The sequence below is a fragment of the Pecten maximus genome, chromosome 11 (assembly GCF_902652985.1).
Source record: "Pecten maximus chromosome 11, xPecMax1.1, whole genome shotgun sequence".
NCBI lineage: Eukaryota > Metazoa > Mollusca > Bivalvia > Pectinida > Pectinidae > Pecten > Pecten maximus.
Window position 1 is genome coordinate 12,900,378 of NC_047025.1, and position 16,679 is coordinate 12,917,056.

At 31.9% G+C, this 16,679-nt stretch overlaps 2 protein-coding genes across 5 annotated transcripts in view; one reads left to right on the top strand and one right to left on the bottom strand.

Moving 5' to 3' along the window:
* The window catches only part of LOC117338333 (programmed cell death protein 6-like), a 20,378-nt gene extending 17,411 nt beyond the window's left edge, over positions 1–2,967 (bottom strand). For 2 of the 3 annotated variants that reach the window (XM_033899641.1, XM_033899640.1), the window contains exon 1: positions 2,850–2,967. In XM_033899641.1, the coding sequence (XP_033755532.1) occupies positions 2,850–2,916 (67 nt within the window). In that variant the 5' untranslated portion in view covers positions 2,917–2,967. Of the gene's footprint in view, positions 1–1,244; positions 1,307–2,849 lie in introns of all 3 variants that reach the window. The other variant, XM_033899639.1, reaches the window with a different exon arrangement.
* On the top strand, positions 2,963–15,734 carry LOC117338332. Of its 2 annotated transcripts, XM_033899637.1 has the most exons (9): positions 2,963–3,170; positions 4,766–4,973; positions 5,665–5,714; positions 6,495–6,574; positions 7,089–7,322; positions 9,348–9,509; positions 9,778–9,867; positions 10,326–10,458; positions 11,716–15,734. In XM_033899637.1, the coding sequence occupies exons 2-9, from the start codon at positions 4,801–4,803 to the stop codon at positions 12,282–12,284; spliced, it is 1,491 nt and encodes a 496-aa protein (XP_033755528.1). In that variant the 5' UTR covers positions 2,963–3,170; positions 4,766–4,800; the 3' UTR covers positions 12,285–15,734. The 2 variants fall into 2 exon arrangements, with proteins under 2 accessions (XP_033755528.1, XP_033755529.1); XM_033899638.1 differs by lacking the exon at positions 2,963–3,170 and having other exon boundaries at positions 4,114–4,973.
* Positions 15,735–16,679: the final 945 nt, after the last annotated feature.

Below are 16,679 nucleotides of genomic sequence, written 5' to 3' on the forward strand. Positions count from 1 at the left end.
TATATTTATAAACATATGAAAACAACAGTTCAAATTTTAATTTATAATGTTGTAATAATAATGGAAGCTTTTCAGATGATAATGTTGTGAACAACTATCAAGTATTTACCAATTTATATCTTTAAAGGTTTTTCCTATTTTAAAAAGAAAGCCAACAGTTTCTTAATTTGGTTTAATCATGCAAACATCTGCTATGTGAATGTATCACACCTATCAAAACAAATTACAGAAACACCAACGATCTTGTTTCAATCTCAACAGCAGCAAGATTATCTTGATTTATAATAAATTGTAAGATCCAAACAATCCATGTGATATGATCACTTACGGTTACTTCATAATTAAATCATACCCGCAAATATATATAGGTGGACAAGTCCGTAAACCTGTGTCTGCATCTGAATCACTCCTGCACTTGAATTCTTAATTCTATCAATGCCATAACTAAGTTTTTGATTCACTTAGATTATGTGTTGAACCAATGTCAACCATATGCACATGTGGTTGTAAAATCGTATCAGCCTGATTAATATATGCATACAGCTATCAAAACTTTGTACAGACTGGCTTATAATGCAGATTTATAACTGAAAAATTCAGTACAGAAACAGATTGACATTTCCTCCAGATTTATAACAGGAAATTTTCACTAGCCCACATGCTAGTCAGTGTCATGAAGCAGCTTTTTAATTAGTCCTGACCCAAAACCCACTATTCCTGGGGAGTTGGATTAGTGAAATTATACACACCCTTGGCCTATACAATTAGATTAATCCAATTCAAGTTTTATTAAGATTTCACATACTATCTTTCTTAATGAAAATTCTATTCACATTTTTTTTAAAGATACATATAAAGTGTGTCTTTTTTATTAATGTATTTGTACCACATTTATCAACTGTTAATCTGATCACACAGGGATGTCAAATGGGAACAAGAACATATTGATATATTGTGTTTACTAAAAACACAAATATGAGAGAGTTTATGTTTTTCAGATTTTCATTTTTCAACTTGTACGTGTTTTATACCCTTCAGCAGGATATAGGATTTTTTTTTTAATTTGGAAAAGTGAAAACATTTTCTGTGAAGAAAAAGTAACTTGAATTTTATCACAATGCAAACTAAAAAGACAACAAAGCATGCATATGATATAAATGCCTATCTACTGCAGGCAGTCAGGGGAAGATAACTGTTGTGTTAGGGTCATGCGCAAGGCAATGCATGACAGTGACCCAACTTACCATTGGACAATGCTTCCCCAAGCTCTTTGGTACTAATCTGACCACTCCTGTCTTTATCAACTCTAGAAAGGTACAAGTTTACATTGAGCTTGTCAAAATTTCCTGTTAAATGTATTTGTTTAAAAAATTATATAATAGCTAGGCTTACTCCTATACGTATATATGAGGTCTTATTCCACCTGATTACATTGCCAATTGGTGGATATTGTTACATGACAGCCTGTCAAAAGTTTCCTGTCGTGTGTAAACCTCTAATATTATTGGAGTAAGCTAGGCTGTGAGTAATTAGTTTTAACATATGTCCCCCTTAAGCTTCCATTTTCTGTTTCAAGAAAACATTTTCTTTCCATTTCCTGCTTCAACGTCTCATTGAATTGACAAGACTGTTGGTTTCCAAAAAAATCTTTACAAAAATTTGAATATGTTTTAATACATTGTAAAATTCTTACTTCGATACTTTGATAACATAAATATATCTTAGAAACTTAGAAAGAATTTATATGAATACTGACAGATTTATTTCATAGAATGACTTCATTACAAGTAATTAAAACAAAACCTGTTTTCATTTCTTGTTTTATTAATGCTGTTTTTGACAACATACATTTAACACTGTAATTATTATCACTATTGATAATTTTACATGTGCCCTGTAAAAACTTCCTACTCTGACTGAATAACTTCCATATTTTAAAAAAAATTAGATATACAGTTTTCTTCTTAGAATGCATATATGATCTCAACCTGTCTTGAACTTTTAAGCTAATTCAACTTCCATAGCATTTTGTGGCGAGAAGATCGGGGTAGCTATATAGACTAACTACATTTTTCACAGTAGGTTCGATAAATCAAAACATCCGAGTGATATTAATACCACAGACTTGGATATCCAAGTCCATGATGACACATATTGCTGTCTCATACAATCTCAACCAAAACATTTTATTTCAAAATTTATATTCACAAAATGAAAAAAAATCTGACAACCCAATGTTCCCTAATTTGAACGACAAAACATGTCAAAATTGACATACAACATTATAACAGATTTCCAAGTTCTATATTATTATATAGTTATATACACAGTTATATAATTGCAACCAAGTGTTTCTTACAGTTGAATTATAGTATTGCAAGTGCTTTTTATTCGAGTCTATGTACTTTACTTTGATATTTTAACATATATTTGCCCAGTGTCAAGAGAGGATATATGGTGGCCATGGATTTGGATTGATGTTAATTTGTCATATACATACGTATATAATAAAGTTCAGATTAATTACAATAATTATTCCAATTTTCTATACCTATACAGTATCTATAACGTTATTTCAATCTAATTTTTATGATATCAAAATTTTAATTTAAAAGCTGCATGGTTCAAGGAAAGATAAAGTATCAGACAGCATATCAATGCCTCTATAAGTGTGCAATTACAGAAATTTATTGTGACATCCCTGAATGAATCATGGATTGACAATTTGCATTTGTAATTTCGGAAATGAACCGTGACAGAGCTGAAAATCGGATAGTTTTTTCCTATTGATACAATTTTGAATGCGCTGATATTTTAGGACCGAAACGTCAAACAAATAACCATCTTACTTTTGGAACACATTCCACAGGAATCCTTGATCCATGCCACCAGGAGGAGGGCCCTGAGGTTGTCCATACCCCTGTTGCTGAAAATACGCCATCTTTCTCAATCGCAGGCTTTCCCTTCCTGGATCAACATTTCAAAAAGCTTTTAACTTACTGCGAACTTGGATTATTTACAAACACTCATGTGACAGGGATGGATAATGCTACATTCGATACTTCACCAGACTATTCATTTAATCATAACATAAAGCCGAAGAAGTTCGAATGCATAGTTATTTGTGTAAACAACATGGCGTTCTGATAAAATTCCATTCAACTTTGTTGGTAAGTTTATGGTTTCTTCGCGAGCTTCTATTTCACAATAGTTTATTGAATTCACTCTTAAAAGAAACGTATACATTATATATACTTTTAGATGTTAAATTTTCTTTTTTAAACACACATGAGCCGCACAGTTACTTACCGATCTAGCAAATCTGGACGGACTCATCAGTACACAGCTTCTGCCTCTGCCGATCAATAAGTGTCTTCATTTGTCGTACGGAATGTTATGACACTGTATCTGTTGCTACATGTACTGTAGACATATAATTCGCGCGCATGATGTAACCAGCTGATGTTGATCAAGTATAGTTTAGTTAGAATCGTGTGTTCTTCAGTTGGTAGATCTATATATAAATTGTAGCCATCACAAAATAGATTTCTATTAAAATACCAGCAGCCATGATGACAAAGATATCGTTATTTCTATTAGGCATCAGCAATCATCAGGATACATAGTGGACAGATTAGAAGCTGCGAGAATGTTGCTCTCCTGAGGGATGTTTTGTCTCGACAGCTACAAATGTGTTACCAATAATCTTGTCCTTTCTCTTTCATTCTGACAAAAACTTCTTCCAGGAGAGCTAATTGTTTATTCATCACAGACATGCAAAGCATTATACATATGTCGTAATAAGTATAAGGAAGTAATTATAATGAATAATAAATCAAAATGTATCGGCTAGATATGGATATATAAGTTATGTTTCTCATTTAATTAATTATTTTAATCTGTACATGCCCAACAGACAGTCATTGCTCCATCCTAGGAGACATGTTCCATAAGTGGAGGAAGAAGAGTCAAATCTAATTATTCCTGCCTCTGCATTAACTATATTTTTCCAGTTTAAAATACATTTATTATTGATGAATTGATAATTCCAATATTAGGAACATTTGAATATTGTGCAGGATATATGGCCAGATATTGCTATAGCTATATAAGGTTCTGGAATTGGGTTACATATGGATTCCATGTAGCACAATAATGCAGTGATCAAATATCTAGTCCAAGAATGAATGGTGTTTTAAAAAATCACAAATTGAAAGGCTGATATAGCCATTTATATTATAAAATTAGTGTTAAGATAGATGTATTTTGTTGGTGTCCTATAGTATGATCTTTGCCATGTAGAAGCATTGTTATATACATGTAGTTATTATATCTTTCAAAACATGCTTTTATTAAAGATTTTATTTCTGATCAAATGTAATGAAATATCGAATGATTCAACCATTTTCACAATTTGAGGAGGTTATAGGGTTAATTATTGAATATCACACTGGAATTGGTGACATTGTATATACTTCAATCTTTAAGACAAGATATTACAGTGCACTGCATATAATGCCAACATACAAAAACATGGTAAAAATTATCAAAATTTGCATTGATTGTTCGCAATTGGAAATTTGTTAGAATCAAGAGTTAATCTATGGTGTACATATTTGACAAAAACAAAATGTCAGTTATAAGAATATATATCTGTGATTTATGTAGTAAGAGCACAACATAAAAAAATGCTGTTCTGATTCCCGTGTTCCAATATCTGAATAAGATGTGTATCGCTTCCATTTTCCCCTTCATCTATTTTCAGATCATTTAAACAGGTACCATCCATTAACCCTCAAAATGCCTGTTGGAGGACAGGGAGACAGGGCTCTCTATGGCCATGTTGGGCATCCCCAGAATATGACAGCACTTCTAGATACCATCACAAAGCTGAAGCAAGATATTGCCCAAAGTCATGCAGAGAAACAGAATTTAGCAGAACAAATGAATGTCCTCATCACTCTAGTGAAGAGGTGACTTATACATTGCAGTATTTTAAAGTATTTATTGTTTTGTAATTATTTAGCACCAATTTAGATATTTAACACTCGTACTATGTTATTCAAATAACAATGAAAAATATTTTTTTCTTTTCTCTGTACTCAAAAAAAAAAAAATCTCCAAGGTAATTGAGATCTACATTGATAGGATTGTTATATTGTTCCTGTATTTCATGTTTTTTTACTGAAAGGAAAAGAAAGTATGAAAACATGCATAATGATAAATCTGTTGAATAATTGTGCTTTCAATGGTTCACTGCTAAGAAAACCTTTGAATGTAAGTCCAGAGTTCACAAATACTTTTAGTAATATATGCATGTGTAGTATATTCTGGAAGAAATACACTTACATTCTATAAACCAATTACTGACAATGTAAAAAAAAAATCTTAGTGAGTAAGTATTTATTTAAAAATTAAAGAAATATGTAATATTATAAATTAATTTCTTTTCATGCTTATGGCATATATGTAAAATCAAATGCAGCAAAATTGCCCTCATGTGACCCTGGTTGTTGTGAGAATTTAAGTCAGATAACAGACAAAGAAACAAACAAACACAATAACAAACAAACATTGTCAAATAATTAAAATGATTTCAAATTAAAATGCTTTAAATATTTATATCCAGTGATATTTCAACTGGAAATGACTTTTATTTTTTAGATCTTGGAGCGGAGATTTCAATGCTTCTTTACATCTGGGAAATATTATTGGTATGTGTATACTTTTTCTATTCATGCATTTTTGATTAAATGAAACTTTTTATTTAACTGACAGACAATTATTACACAGTTCTAAATGTCATGATGGATTGACTAAAGATATTTTTTGACTCGTTCATGTGTTATTGAAGAAATGACATTATTGAAAATATAGTTACTAAATATATAATTAGTGAGCCCAACATTGAGATAGATTCATTCAATGGTCTGATTTATTGGAGAGCGTTGTTTCGGCTATAGGGTATTACCTGGATTTTTGATGACACCTTGTGTATACACCTGTATCCACGGCAGATTTGTCTGGATTGCTACTTTACTCTCTACCTTCTGTGACATTGTGTCTCCACCCTCCCCTGGAATACACTTTTCTTTTAAATTCTGTATACATTCATAAGTTTATAGCTGAGCAAAGCTGAAGTGGCCCAATCATTGGTGATGGCCGCGCACGCCGAGCTATATAAGCACAGCACATCACTAGTTCAATTAGTTATAGCATTTGTTTACAGTTTTAAGGTCCCTTATTGGAGTCTAATGGTAACGCATTTTCCCTCTCCTGTTAAAAACTATAAACCTATATAATTTCAGTGGTAACATTATTTTAGCACTATCTTTTCACAATGAAAGAAATATGCTGAATTATCATTTTTTTGCGAATTACATTTTCTGTATATTGTTCTGTATAGCAGTTATGGTGGGGTTACATTTCATGTATACTTGCATGTACACTTTCTGTTTTGCTTTTCACATTTCACATTCACTCTGGATTCACAGGTCTCCAGCCACCTGAATTCATGCAACCATCTCAGGATGGGAAACGCACGACCAACACACCAGCTATCCCAGAGTTTAAGGTAAGCATGTAGATAGAGGAATATTTCATACAATTCACTGCACAAGGACTTGACATTTTACCAAGTCCCTGTGATTGAACACAAAACAGTCAGAACAATTTAAAACAAACTTGGACTGAACCCAGATCTGAGGAAGAGCATTACCAATACATGCATATATTAGCAAAGTTTGCCTTGACTATTAGACCACAAGGTCGAAAATTTGGAAGTAAGAGATGTTTGATTCAGTTAACTACTATGTACAGACTTAATTCCCTTAGCTTGTTTTGTTACCTTGCTTGTTTTGGTTTTTTTACATGTGATCATGATGTCATCCATTAATGTCAGAATGAACTACATTCAGTATACCCCTGGTAAATACTAAAATTATTACTTAATTTAATTTATGGTAAATGTTGAATATGATTATTCCATTAATATTTGAGAAGAACTGACTAAGAAGATCATGGATGTAATTGGTAAAGAAAATATACAGTGTACTAGCATGTGTAAGTTTTCTGTGTTTTGTTCACAGGAGAAAGTTGTAAGGACATGGGAGAGACTTGCTATTAAGCTACTGGACAGAGAATATGCTCAGATTCAAGAGGAAATTCATGCTCGTCAGCAGATTTATATGCGGAACCGACAACTTTACATGGATGAGGTACTACAAAATCATCAACATGATATGTCCAAAACTGTCACGCCACTCCGCAACAAACAAAAATCATACGAGGAAGTCGACAAACAATTCCTCAAAAGTGTTGGGGTAAGTTTAATGAAATCATTCTCACTTTGTACAGAAGGTATGGATGTGTAAAGGATTTGCTGAATGTCTGAGAGTTTGTATGAGTATTTACATTTCCATTCATTTTTTTTGATATAGCAAAATATTTTTTTAACTTCAGCATAGTGCCTTTGAAATTGTGTTTTAAAGATTGTTTAAAAATAATTAAATTTTGATATTAAAAAAAAGAAGATTTTTTTCTCGCAAGAAAGCTGTGATATTAATACCTGTCAGAATTAACTTGTATATTAGCGTCAATAATGATATGTGGTTGTTGTTAGGGAGTAAGACATGCACATATTTCTTAATGAGGAACGAACCATTATGCTCCATAGCTCTTGTGTATGGCTATAAATCTAAAGCCAATCAGTACAAATCAATATTAGTTTGAAATGATACAACTTAAGGTTAACCTTGTATGAGAAAGTATTTTCATGTCTACTTCATGGTCTTTGATACTGGCTTTATAAACATCTTTGCTAGCCAGGGTTACTATAACTTGGTATTCACTAGGTTAGTAGCCCTTGGCTACCGAAGATGGCTTTATTAATGAGATTCAAGTCATTGTATTGTCCATGTAATTACCATATTTATCTGATAATTAGTCATTGTCCGATAATGATCCCATGTTTGATAATAAATCCATGTCTGATAATGAGCCTATGTGAGATATTATATAATGAACCTATATCTGATAATGAACCCATGTCTGATAATAAGTCCATGTTTGGTAATAAGTCCATGTCTGACAATAACTCTATGTCTGATAATGAACCCATGTCTGATAATAAGTCCATGTTTGGTAATGAACCTATGTCTGATAATAAGTCCATGTTTAGTAATAAATACATGGCCGATCATAAGCTCATGTCAGATTTAATCCTTTGTATGGTAATAAGCGCATGTCTGATGATAGACCCATGTCTGACAATAAGCCCATGTCTGATAATAAGTCCATGTCTGACAATAAACCCATGTCTGACAATAAGCCCATGTCTGACAATAAGCCCATGTCTGATGATAGACCCATGTATGATAATAACCTCATGTCTGATTATAAGCCCATGTCTTATAACAAGGCTGTGTTTGATAATTAGCCTTTGTTTGATAATAAGCCCATGTCCTGCTGTTCAATGAAAATAAATCCTGTTTAATTTTCCTGCAATAAGCCACTTCCCAAATCTGAGTCCATGTTTTGTGTTTGCCTCCAGGCTTATTACAGGATAGATATGGTAGTATATTCCCTGTGTCTTGTATAGATATAAAAGTGTTGCTGTCAGATATCATACCATAGGGTACCATAGGTTTGTAATGATCAGTTTGTTTGCCAGTCATTTTCTTTCTTTGTTCTTAAGAACCCAGTCGCATTTAAAGTTATAAAAGACCAAAGACCAATAGCAAATAAGAAACAAGTACAGATATAATTGGATACATGTTAGGACCTAAAAGATTTGCTTCAATTTCCATTTATTTGATATTCATATACAATGTTACACATTTTGGGTATATATCTGAATGTTGTGTTTTACAATATGGTTTTGTACCCCATTCTGTAAAGAGGTATACAATATCTTAATTAATAGTTACACTTCAGTTTTTTCAAAGTGGTTAAAGCACAATGTATTGCTCCATCTTCAAAATTCAAGGGTGACATTCTCATTTACCTTGCAGTTATTTTAATTATCTTGTGAAGAGAATAATTGTACATAAAGTTGCACAACCCTTGGACTTTTGAGGAGTGTTTTGCTCACAATACATGTAGCTTTGTCTTACTCAATTTTAGGGGTATGAAGAGGGTTTGCGCTGGATATTTTTTAAAGTGAAATCTGTTTTTAGATTAAATATGGTCCTTTAGTATGGTTTGAATGGAATCCTTAAAAAAAACAGGGTCCTTTTTATTTCATATGCCTCAAAAGGCTATAGAAACAGCTTCAATGCTATTTCTGTAGAAAAAATATGCAGAGATCATAATATGATTGTAGTTAAGATTGTACATTTTTTCTCCAGTCAAATAATGTCCAATCGCGGCCTACAAGTGGCAGCAGTACAAGAGGAAGAATCAGATCTGCGCAAAAGCAACAGCGAACCAATATGAAGGAGAATAATCCAGACGTGACCTTTAATGACCTTTTTGTACAACCAACTAGCGACAGGAACAAAACCAATTCAGTATGTTACTTCAACTTTGTATTTCAAATTTTATAAAAAAAAAATTCAATTTGTAAACACAAGAAAATAAAATCTGGACTTATCTTTTCTGACTGTATTGGACAATTTCATAATGAGATTGCCAAATAGAAGGACCATTTAAGTTATAAACATGCAAAGATTTTGTCCTTTAAGGCCTGTGAGATATGTATCTGTAGTCCAGATCCAGTGATAAATCAGATTTATTGGGGATAACTTTTATGAATGACACCTTGGATTTGTTTTACAGGCTTTTTCAGGGTTGTATCATTTAGAAAATGGCCGTGACAACAGACAGAAGTACAGAACCCCATACGATGATCCGCAAAGATATCAACAGGTAAACTGCCAATCATCGTCAATTTCATGTTTATTCTTCAACTGATATTACTTTACAAACATTAACAAGTATTCCATAGGAGGGGGAGGTTTACAGACATATACACTCCAGGAAAGTACCTACCGGTACATATAATGGGTAAATATATGTGATGAAACTTTAATTACATTGTTAACGTTGCTTTCCAACAAGTTTGTTTGACCTGGTGAGGTGTTTGAATTCTTTCTTTAATTCCTTAATTTCTTTTTCTTTATCCCCAAAAAAAAATTCTTTGTTTTTACTCAAATTTTTCATCCTTTTCCTTTATTATTATTATTTTTTTTATTGGGTGTATTTCATTTTTGTTCACTTAATCAGAGAAATAAATAATAATAATAACAAATAGGTTTCTGCTTAAACTTTTTTTGTCCTCAGTGCTATATTGGATCTCAATCTAAATCTTGTTTTTTCCCCTACAGACAAATCTGTTTGACCTGGATGCTGTGTTCGGTCCAGACAATGGTGTTAAGAAGCCTCGTCCTACCAGTGCATTCACAGCTACAACCAACAAAGACAAAACCATCCAGAAACCGAGGCCTAAGAGTGCTAGTGGTATGTTCTCACTTCTTCAAAATGATGCTACACATAAGACAAAGAGTTATCAGGATTGATTGAAAACAAGAATAGACTGTATATATGTACATGTATAGGTGTATAATTAATTATGCATGTAATTGCATCTAAACATTTGGTTTGGTTTGGTTTATTTTGTTTAACGTCCTATTAACATCTACACTGTAAGGTCATTTAAGGATGGCCTCCCGTGCGTGCGACATGTATGCGTGCGTGGTGCGTATGTGTGTTTTGCATCTAAACAAACTATTGAATCATGCTGATCCACCTCAGTATTTTTCTGTGTATTTTTTGGTCTTATAAGCGATCATAATTATTATGAAGCTGTTTTTTTTTTTTAATTTTATTAGATATGCATGTATTTATATATCGTTGTAGCTATTTTATGGTTGTTTTTTTATGCCCCCACCATGAAATGGGCGGTATATAGTGTTACCTTTCCTGTCCCGTCCTGTCATGTCCAGACTCATACAGTCCCGATGCATTATTTTAACCAGCTGATCTCAGAAACTGCTGAGGTCTTACAGATATTTTCTAGTTTCTTTTTTATTCTCTCAGCACATACGATACAGGAAGGAAGGCCAGGGTTTAACAGTCCTTGGATCCTTCCTTCCATTTACAATGCTAATTAATCATTTTAACCTTAAAAATTTATATTAATTTAATTATTCTAACATTCTATCAGCTCTTAACAAACTTCATTCTATTTCACATATAAACTCACACCTGCATACAAATAAATAATTGCACTTTATTTTTTGTGAGAAGCATGCAGTGTATACCTGGTTGGCAAATTAACGTCTTTAAAGTATAGAGAAATTTTCAAAGACTTGAGAGAGCTTGTGAGAATTTATTTCATGAACTTAAAATTAATCATATCATTAATAACAACTTATATTGTATGACTGAAGAATGAATGATGGAAGATAATAGAGCAAATCTAATGAAATGAAAATGAGGAGTGGAAAAAGTGAAAGATACATCCCACAAGAGGGAAAGGATTAAATCTAGGGTCCTGACTTTGTATTTCTCTCCAAAGTTGCAGAGAAATGAAAAAAAAAATCAACAGAAGAAAAAAAGCAGAAACAAGTTTTTATATTTTTCATTAATTATGCCTTTTCATAAGTACAGTTTTATAAAAGTAATCATCAAAATAGAAAAGAAGAGTTTTTTATTATTATTTATACCTTGTGTGTATTTTTTGTTGACAGATTTATCTGATTTTTGTTTTGACAGTGTTCGTCACCCAGCTGCATGACCGACCACTCAAGTATGAAGTTACGCATCCTGTCAGCAATAAATCCTCTACAAAGAAGAAACCAGCTCAGAAACAGCGTCTCAAGTCAGCTAGTGTTCCATCGATGAATATCATCCAGGAGCAAACAGGGGAGGAAACTCTCCCTCAGGAAAGCCACACAGAATCACAACCCACCTACCAGAAGTCCCAAGACTCCCCACCGAGTGCTCCAGTGACGACACCTGCTCCAGATATTCCTAGTTTGGATATAAATTCAGAATCAGACTTAAATCAAGGCGAAGATGATATTTCACAAGAGGATGGGGCATCTAGTCCAGGAGTACATGGTGAGGAGTATAGTACAGACTCATCGGACGAAGAACCACCAGAGGACCACATAGGCCAACAGCTTCGCGTACGTGTCGACTCCGCGACCAACAAACCAAAAAGTGTCACTAAATTTGTTGCAGACATGAAAGTTATGGCAGACATGGAGAAAGATTTCAAGAAAACAGCAGCACAGTTACAGAAAAGACTGGGAATTGGCGAGATGGGCATGATCAAATAGAAGAGTATTGTATTTATCCAGAAATAACCAATTGGTAGTAATAAGCCCGCCCATGTCTTATGAAGTTCAGTTAAAATGGTTATGCTGTTTAATTGTCCTGCAATTTATTAACCTCTTCAGGGCTTACTAACAGGATAAATATGACATGTATCAAAGTCACATTGAATGATTGTTCAGAGATTTATTTGTTAAAGATTTTATATTCCAAATTGTATTTCTTGTTTTTGATGGCAGTTTTGGATCCAAATACACATAGAATATGATTTAAATGTCTACTGTAGCCAAATACCCACTGATTTGTATTCAAAATATCTTGTCTCCATTTTACATGGACTTTGATGTGGGGAAGGGTCAAGAAAGGGTACTAGATTATCATTGAGTTTTCTCGTTGATCATATGATTTCATAACTACATTCATTTAAATAACATAATTACGAAAAGGGCTGTTGGGATCACTGTAGTGCCATAGAAAGACAATGTCCAAAGCAGATCACCAGATTTATGACACAATTGTAGATTTAAAACTTTTTGTGAAAATTGATTCATTATTTCAGTCCTTTTTCTTTGTAGACAATATGAATGTCCTACAAACTTTGTATACACATTGTATTTGAAAGTTGTGTCTGTTTGTTCCTAATTTGACATTATGTATGTTATTTTATAAAGAAAAAAACCAAAATACCATATATATTCTGTCGGACACCTTCAAAGGATAGAAAACCAAAATAAACCAAAATTAAATAGGTAAAGATTTTGAAACAGACTATAATTTTACTAAATTTAAAACCAAATTCTCTATTGTGGTAGATCAGAGTATTAGTTTTCAATTACAATATATATCAGATCACATTGTAAGATTATATTTCATAGATATCTCCTTTAAGCTGTACTAAAATCAGTTTGAAACAGATTATAATTGGTAATGATGATATCCATTGTCCATTGGGGGAGGGTTCATTAAGAGCTTAATCACTTAGTGTAATTAACAAGATGATGAAAAGTTAACATAACATAGGGTATCAACTTTATTACAAGAAAAGTGTCATGTTTTCTTTTTCCCATATAACCACTGGATTATAGTCCCATGTAATATGTAAGTGCTCCCTCATCCACCTATACTAATAGAAAAACTATAGAAATTGACACAAACCACAAATAAAAATTCACCCATGTCACAAAACAAAAGATAAATGAATTCACACTGATTGAGAGCTAACATTGACTCTTAATCTCCAATATACAATGTGAAATTTTCAGTCTGGTCATATGACTGATTTTTCTGTAGCCCATAATCTGTTAAATAATGATTGGTCAGTCCAGTCACAGGTAAGATTTACAGTTGTCAGCATAGCTGTTGGAACTGTTGTTTTTTTGTTTTGTTTTTTCTTTTTGTTTTTTTTTGTGAAAATTACTTATTCTGTCCTATGGATTGAGCTTTGGAGGTATATAAAATTTAGATTTATTTACATTGAACAAAGGCTAGACATAACAAACGATCCATTTCAGCAAATCTTACTATCTTGAGGGATTTAACAAAGACTTTGAAGGCTCATACAATTGTATATGAACATCTGTGGGCCCAGTTGATTAAAAATAATTACATCTTATTTTTTTATAGTATGTGAGGAGAGTTTTTTACTCAATGTGTCTATTATTGTTTGTTATTATTATTTTATCTACTCTTGAGATGTTCAATGTTTGAATCCCATTCTAGTCACAGGGACATGGCGCTAACTTCCAACCCACAATCGAGTTATATAGACCATTGACTGGCAATTTGTGCTAAGTCCCTGTGATTCTAATTCTTTGCAGTTTTTCTTTTTAGGTCAAACATTCCAGTTCAAATTGTTATATTTTTGATTTTGTCATTTTTAAAATCTTAATACATTTTGTATTAATTTGTCTAAGTTTCTTTTCATACATGTTGTGTATGCAATCTGTATAAAGCACTTACAGTTGAAGTGTGTGAGAGAAAAAGCAGAATGGATTAAACTTCTTTTTTTTTTTGAATTTTGGCCTACTAGCAAACTTAAAAGATTCCTATTTGGACTTTCCATTATTGAGGCTTCGAGATGATATACTATTATATTGTAAGTATTGTTTATATGTATATAACACATCTTTTTTTTTTGGGGGGGGGGTTTATTTTGTGCCAAAGATATTTTAGGGGAATAAATACTGTTTATTTCAAAAGTTTCAGAACCGCTTTTTTTAAAACATAATGTTCCCGCAAGTTGTTAGGTTTCAAATTTTAGCTATACAGTATACAGTACAACCTATACATGTATGCTTTATATTTGTATAAAATGTTGATCTCATGGAAAATGTACAACTATATAATACTTTTCTCTTCAATTCTGTTATTAAGGACATTTTTTATACTAAACACAGTAGTATTTTTTTTCTCTTTCAACCAGCAGTCAAAGAAATTTCTTTAAGAGTTTTCTTTTCTTTTTTTTTGTCTGGCAGTTATACTCACTTATACAGACACCAAAACCTGATTTTTATTTAGCAAAATACATATTATTTAAAGTATTTATTAAATAACTACTAGTTTAGGAAGGAAATAGTTTTAAGTTTTTCAAACATGAACTTACTGAATACTAAGTGCTTTTAAATCTTGATATTAACATGGAGTATTTTTCATTTATATTTCTTTTTCATTTAAATGTTTGTCTTTTTGATTTGAAGAATTCCCTGTATAGTGACTAACCTTTTAACACACTGGTGAAGGTTTTATTTACATGGATAATGTTTTTGTTTGGAAAACCAAGCAAACATGCACTTGTTATTACTGCAAAACATAATGTTCAATTCAGTGTCAAAATTTATTAATTTGAGGAATGTCACTAAATATCCGACTTCTGTGGGAAAATGCCAAAATGTATGCCAAAATTCTTTTCTAATCAAAATGTATTTTGCCAAAGTGTTTCAATTTATTTCATATTGGAATATACAATAAAATCGATTATGGCAAAAGTGTTTAATTGCATTCCACATAACCATTTTATATTCTTATTCTCAATGGAGTGGTGATTTAATGGTATTCCATTCTGTGGTGATTTAATGATATTCCATTAAGTGGTGGTTTAATGGTATTCATTGGTGATTTAATGGTATTCCATTAAATGGTGATTTGATGGTTCAGCATTCAGTGGTGGTTTAATGATATTTCATAAAATGGTGATTTATTTAATGCTATTCCATTCAGTGATGATTTAATGCTATTCCATTAAGTGGTAATTTAATGGTATTCCATTAAATGGTGATTTAATGGTATAACATCCAGTGGTGGTTTAATAGTATTCCATTAAATGGTGATTTAATGCTATTCTACTAAGTGGTGGTTTGATGGTATTCCTTTAAATGGTGATTTCATGGTATTTCATTAAGTGGTTATTTATTTCAATGGTATTCCTTTAAGTGGTGATTTAATGGTTTTCACTAAGTGATGATTTAATATTACTTTATTCATCAATGATGAGAAGATACCAAAGAAACTTTCTCATGAATATGTTTTTTTGTAAGAACAGTTCTTTCTGTTAAAATGTCCAAAGGAAAAATTGACATCAATGTATACATTTTCAGATGAGAAGCATTGGAATAATGTTTTGAATTTTTGAAATTTGTGAAAAAACCACCACAAAAAAATTTGAGTTAGCATAATTGTAAGGTTTGTGCAAATAGCTAGGATCTAATTCAATCTGTTCAAAACATTCCAGGAAGTGTAATCATAAAACAGGAGTTTTTTATGGAGAAGATATGTAACAAACCATTAGCAATATTTTGTCAAATATATTTCGACGATTAAGTTTTTGATAACCAAGATACTTTAATATAGGATGTACTTGTATGAGTGAAAAAAACAACTGTGTTCAAATAGACTATATATATCCAGGAGTTTTATTTTTATATATTGTATATTCAATTGTGTTTCTTCTTTGCCAATTAACTTAAATATCTAACATGTTTTGTATCAATCTCTCTCTGTGGCATCGGTACCATATCGGAGTACATCTGTACTTATATAATTTACAGAGAAAAAGCACATATTTAACTTTCGTAAGTGTGGTTCTTTCATTTGAAATTACTCGAAAGTGAAATTTTGAAAAAGAACTTTCCGTATCCTTGTAGAAGCTACACTAGATGAATTTCTAATAAAGGCATATTAGCTGTAAGTTTAAAAAACATTATGAATCCATCATACTTTTACTTGTTTATATTATATAAAGATTATATAAATTTGGATAGGGAATGAATGGTTAAGAATCGTTTCATGAATGTCATGCGAAATAGAAACTCATGAAGGATTTTGTTTATCACATAACACAGATATGTTTGCAAGCGTTTATGGAAAATGATTAATCAGACCAAAATAACATAGATAATAGATGA

Bases quoted from the DNA above. Each gene is read 5' to 3' on its own strand.
- LOC117338332 (XM_033899637.1), top strand. From the start codon at position 4,801: ATGCCTGTTGGAGGACAGGGAGACAGGGCTCTCTATGGCCATGTTGGG. The intron at 6,575-7,088 runs GTAAGCATGTAG...TTTTGTTCACAG, and splicing joins CAGCTATCCCAGAGTTTAAG to GAGAAAGTTGTAAGGACATG. The intron at 10,459-11,715 runs GTATGTTCTCAC...TTGTTTTGACAG, and splicing joins GAGGCCTAAGAGTGCTAGTG to TGTTCGTCACCCAGCTGCAT.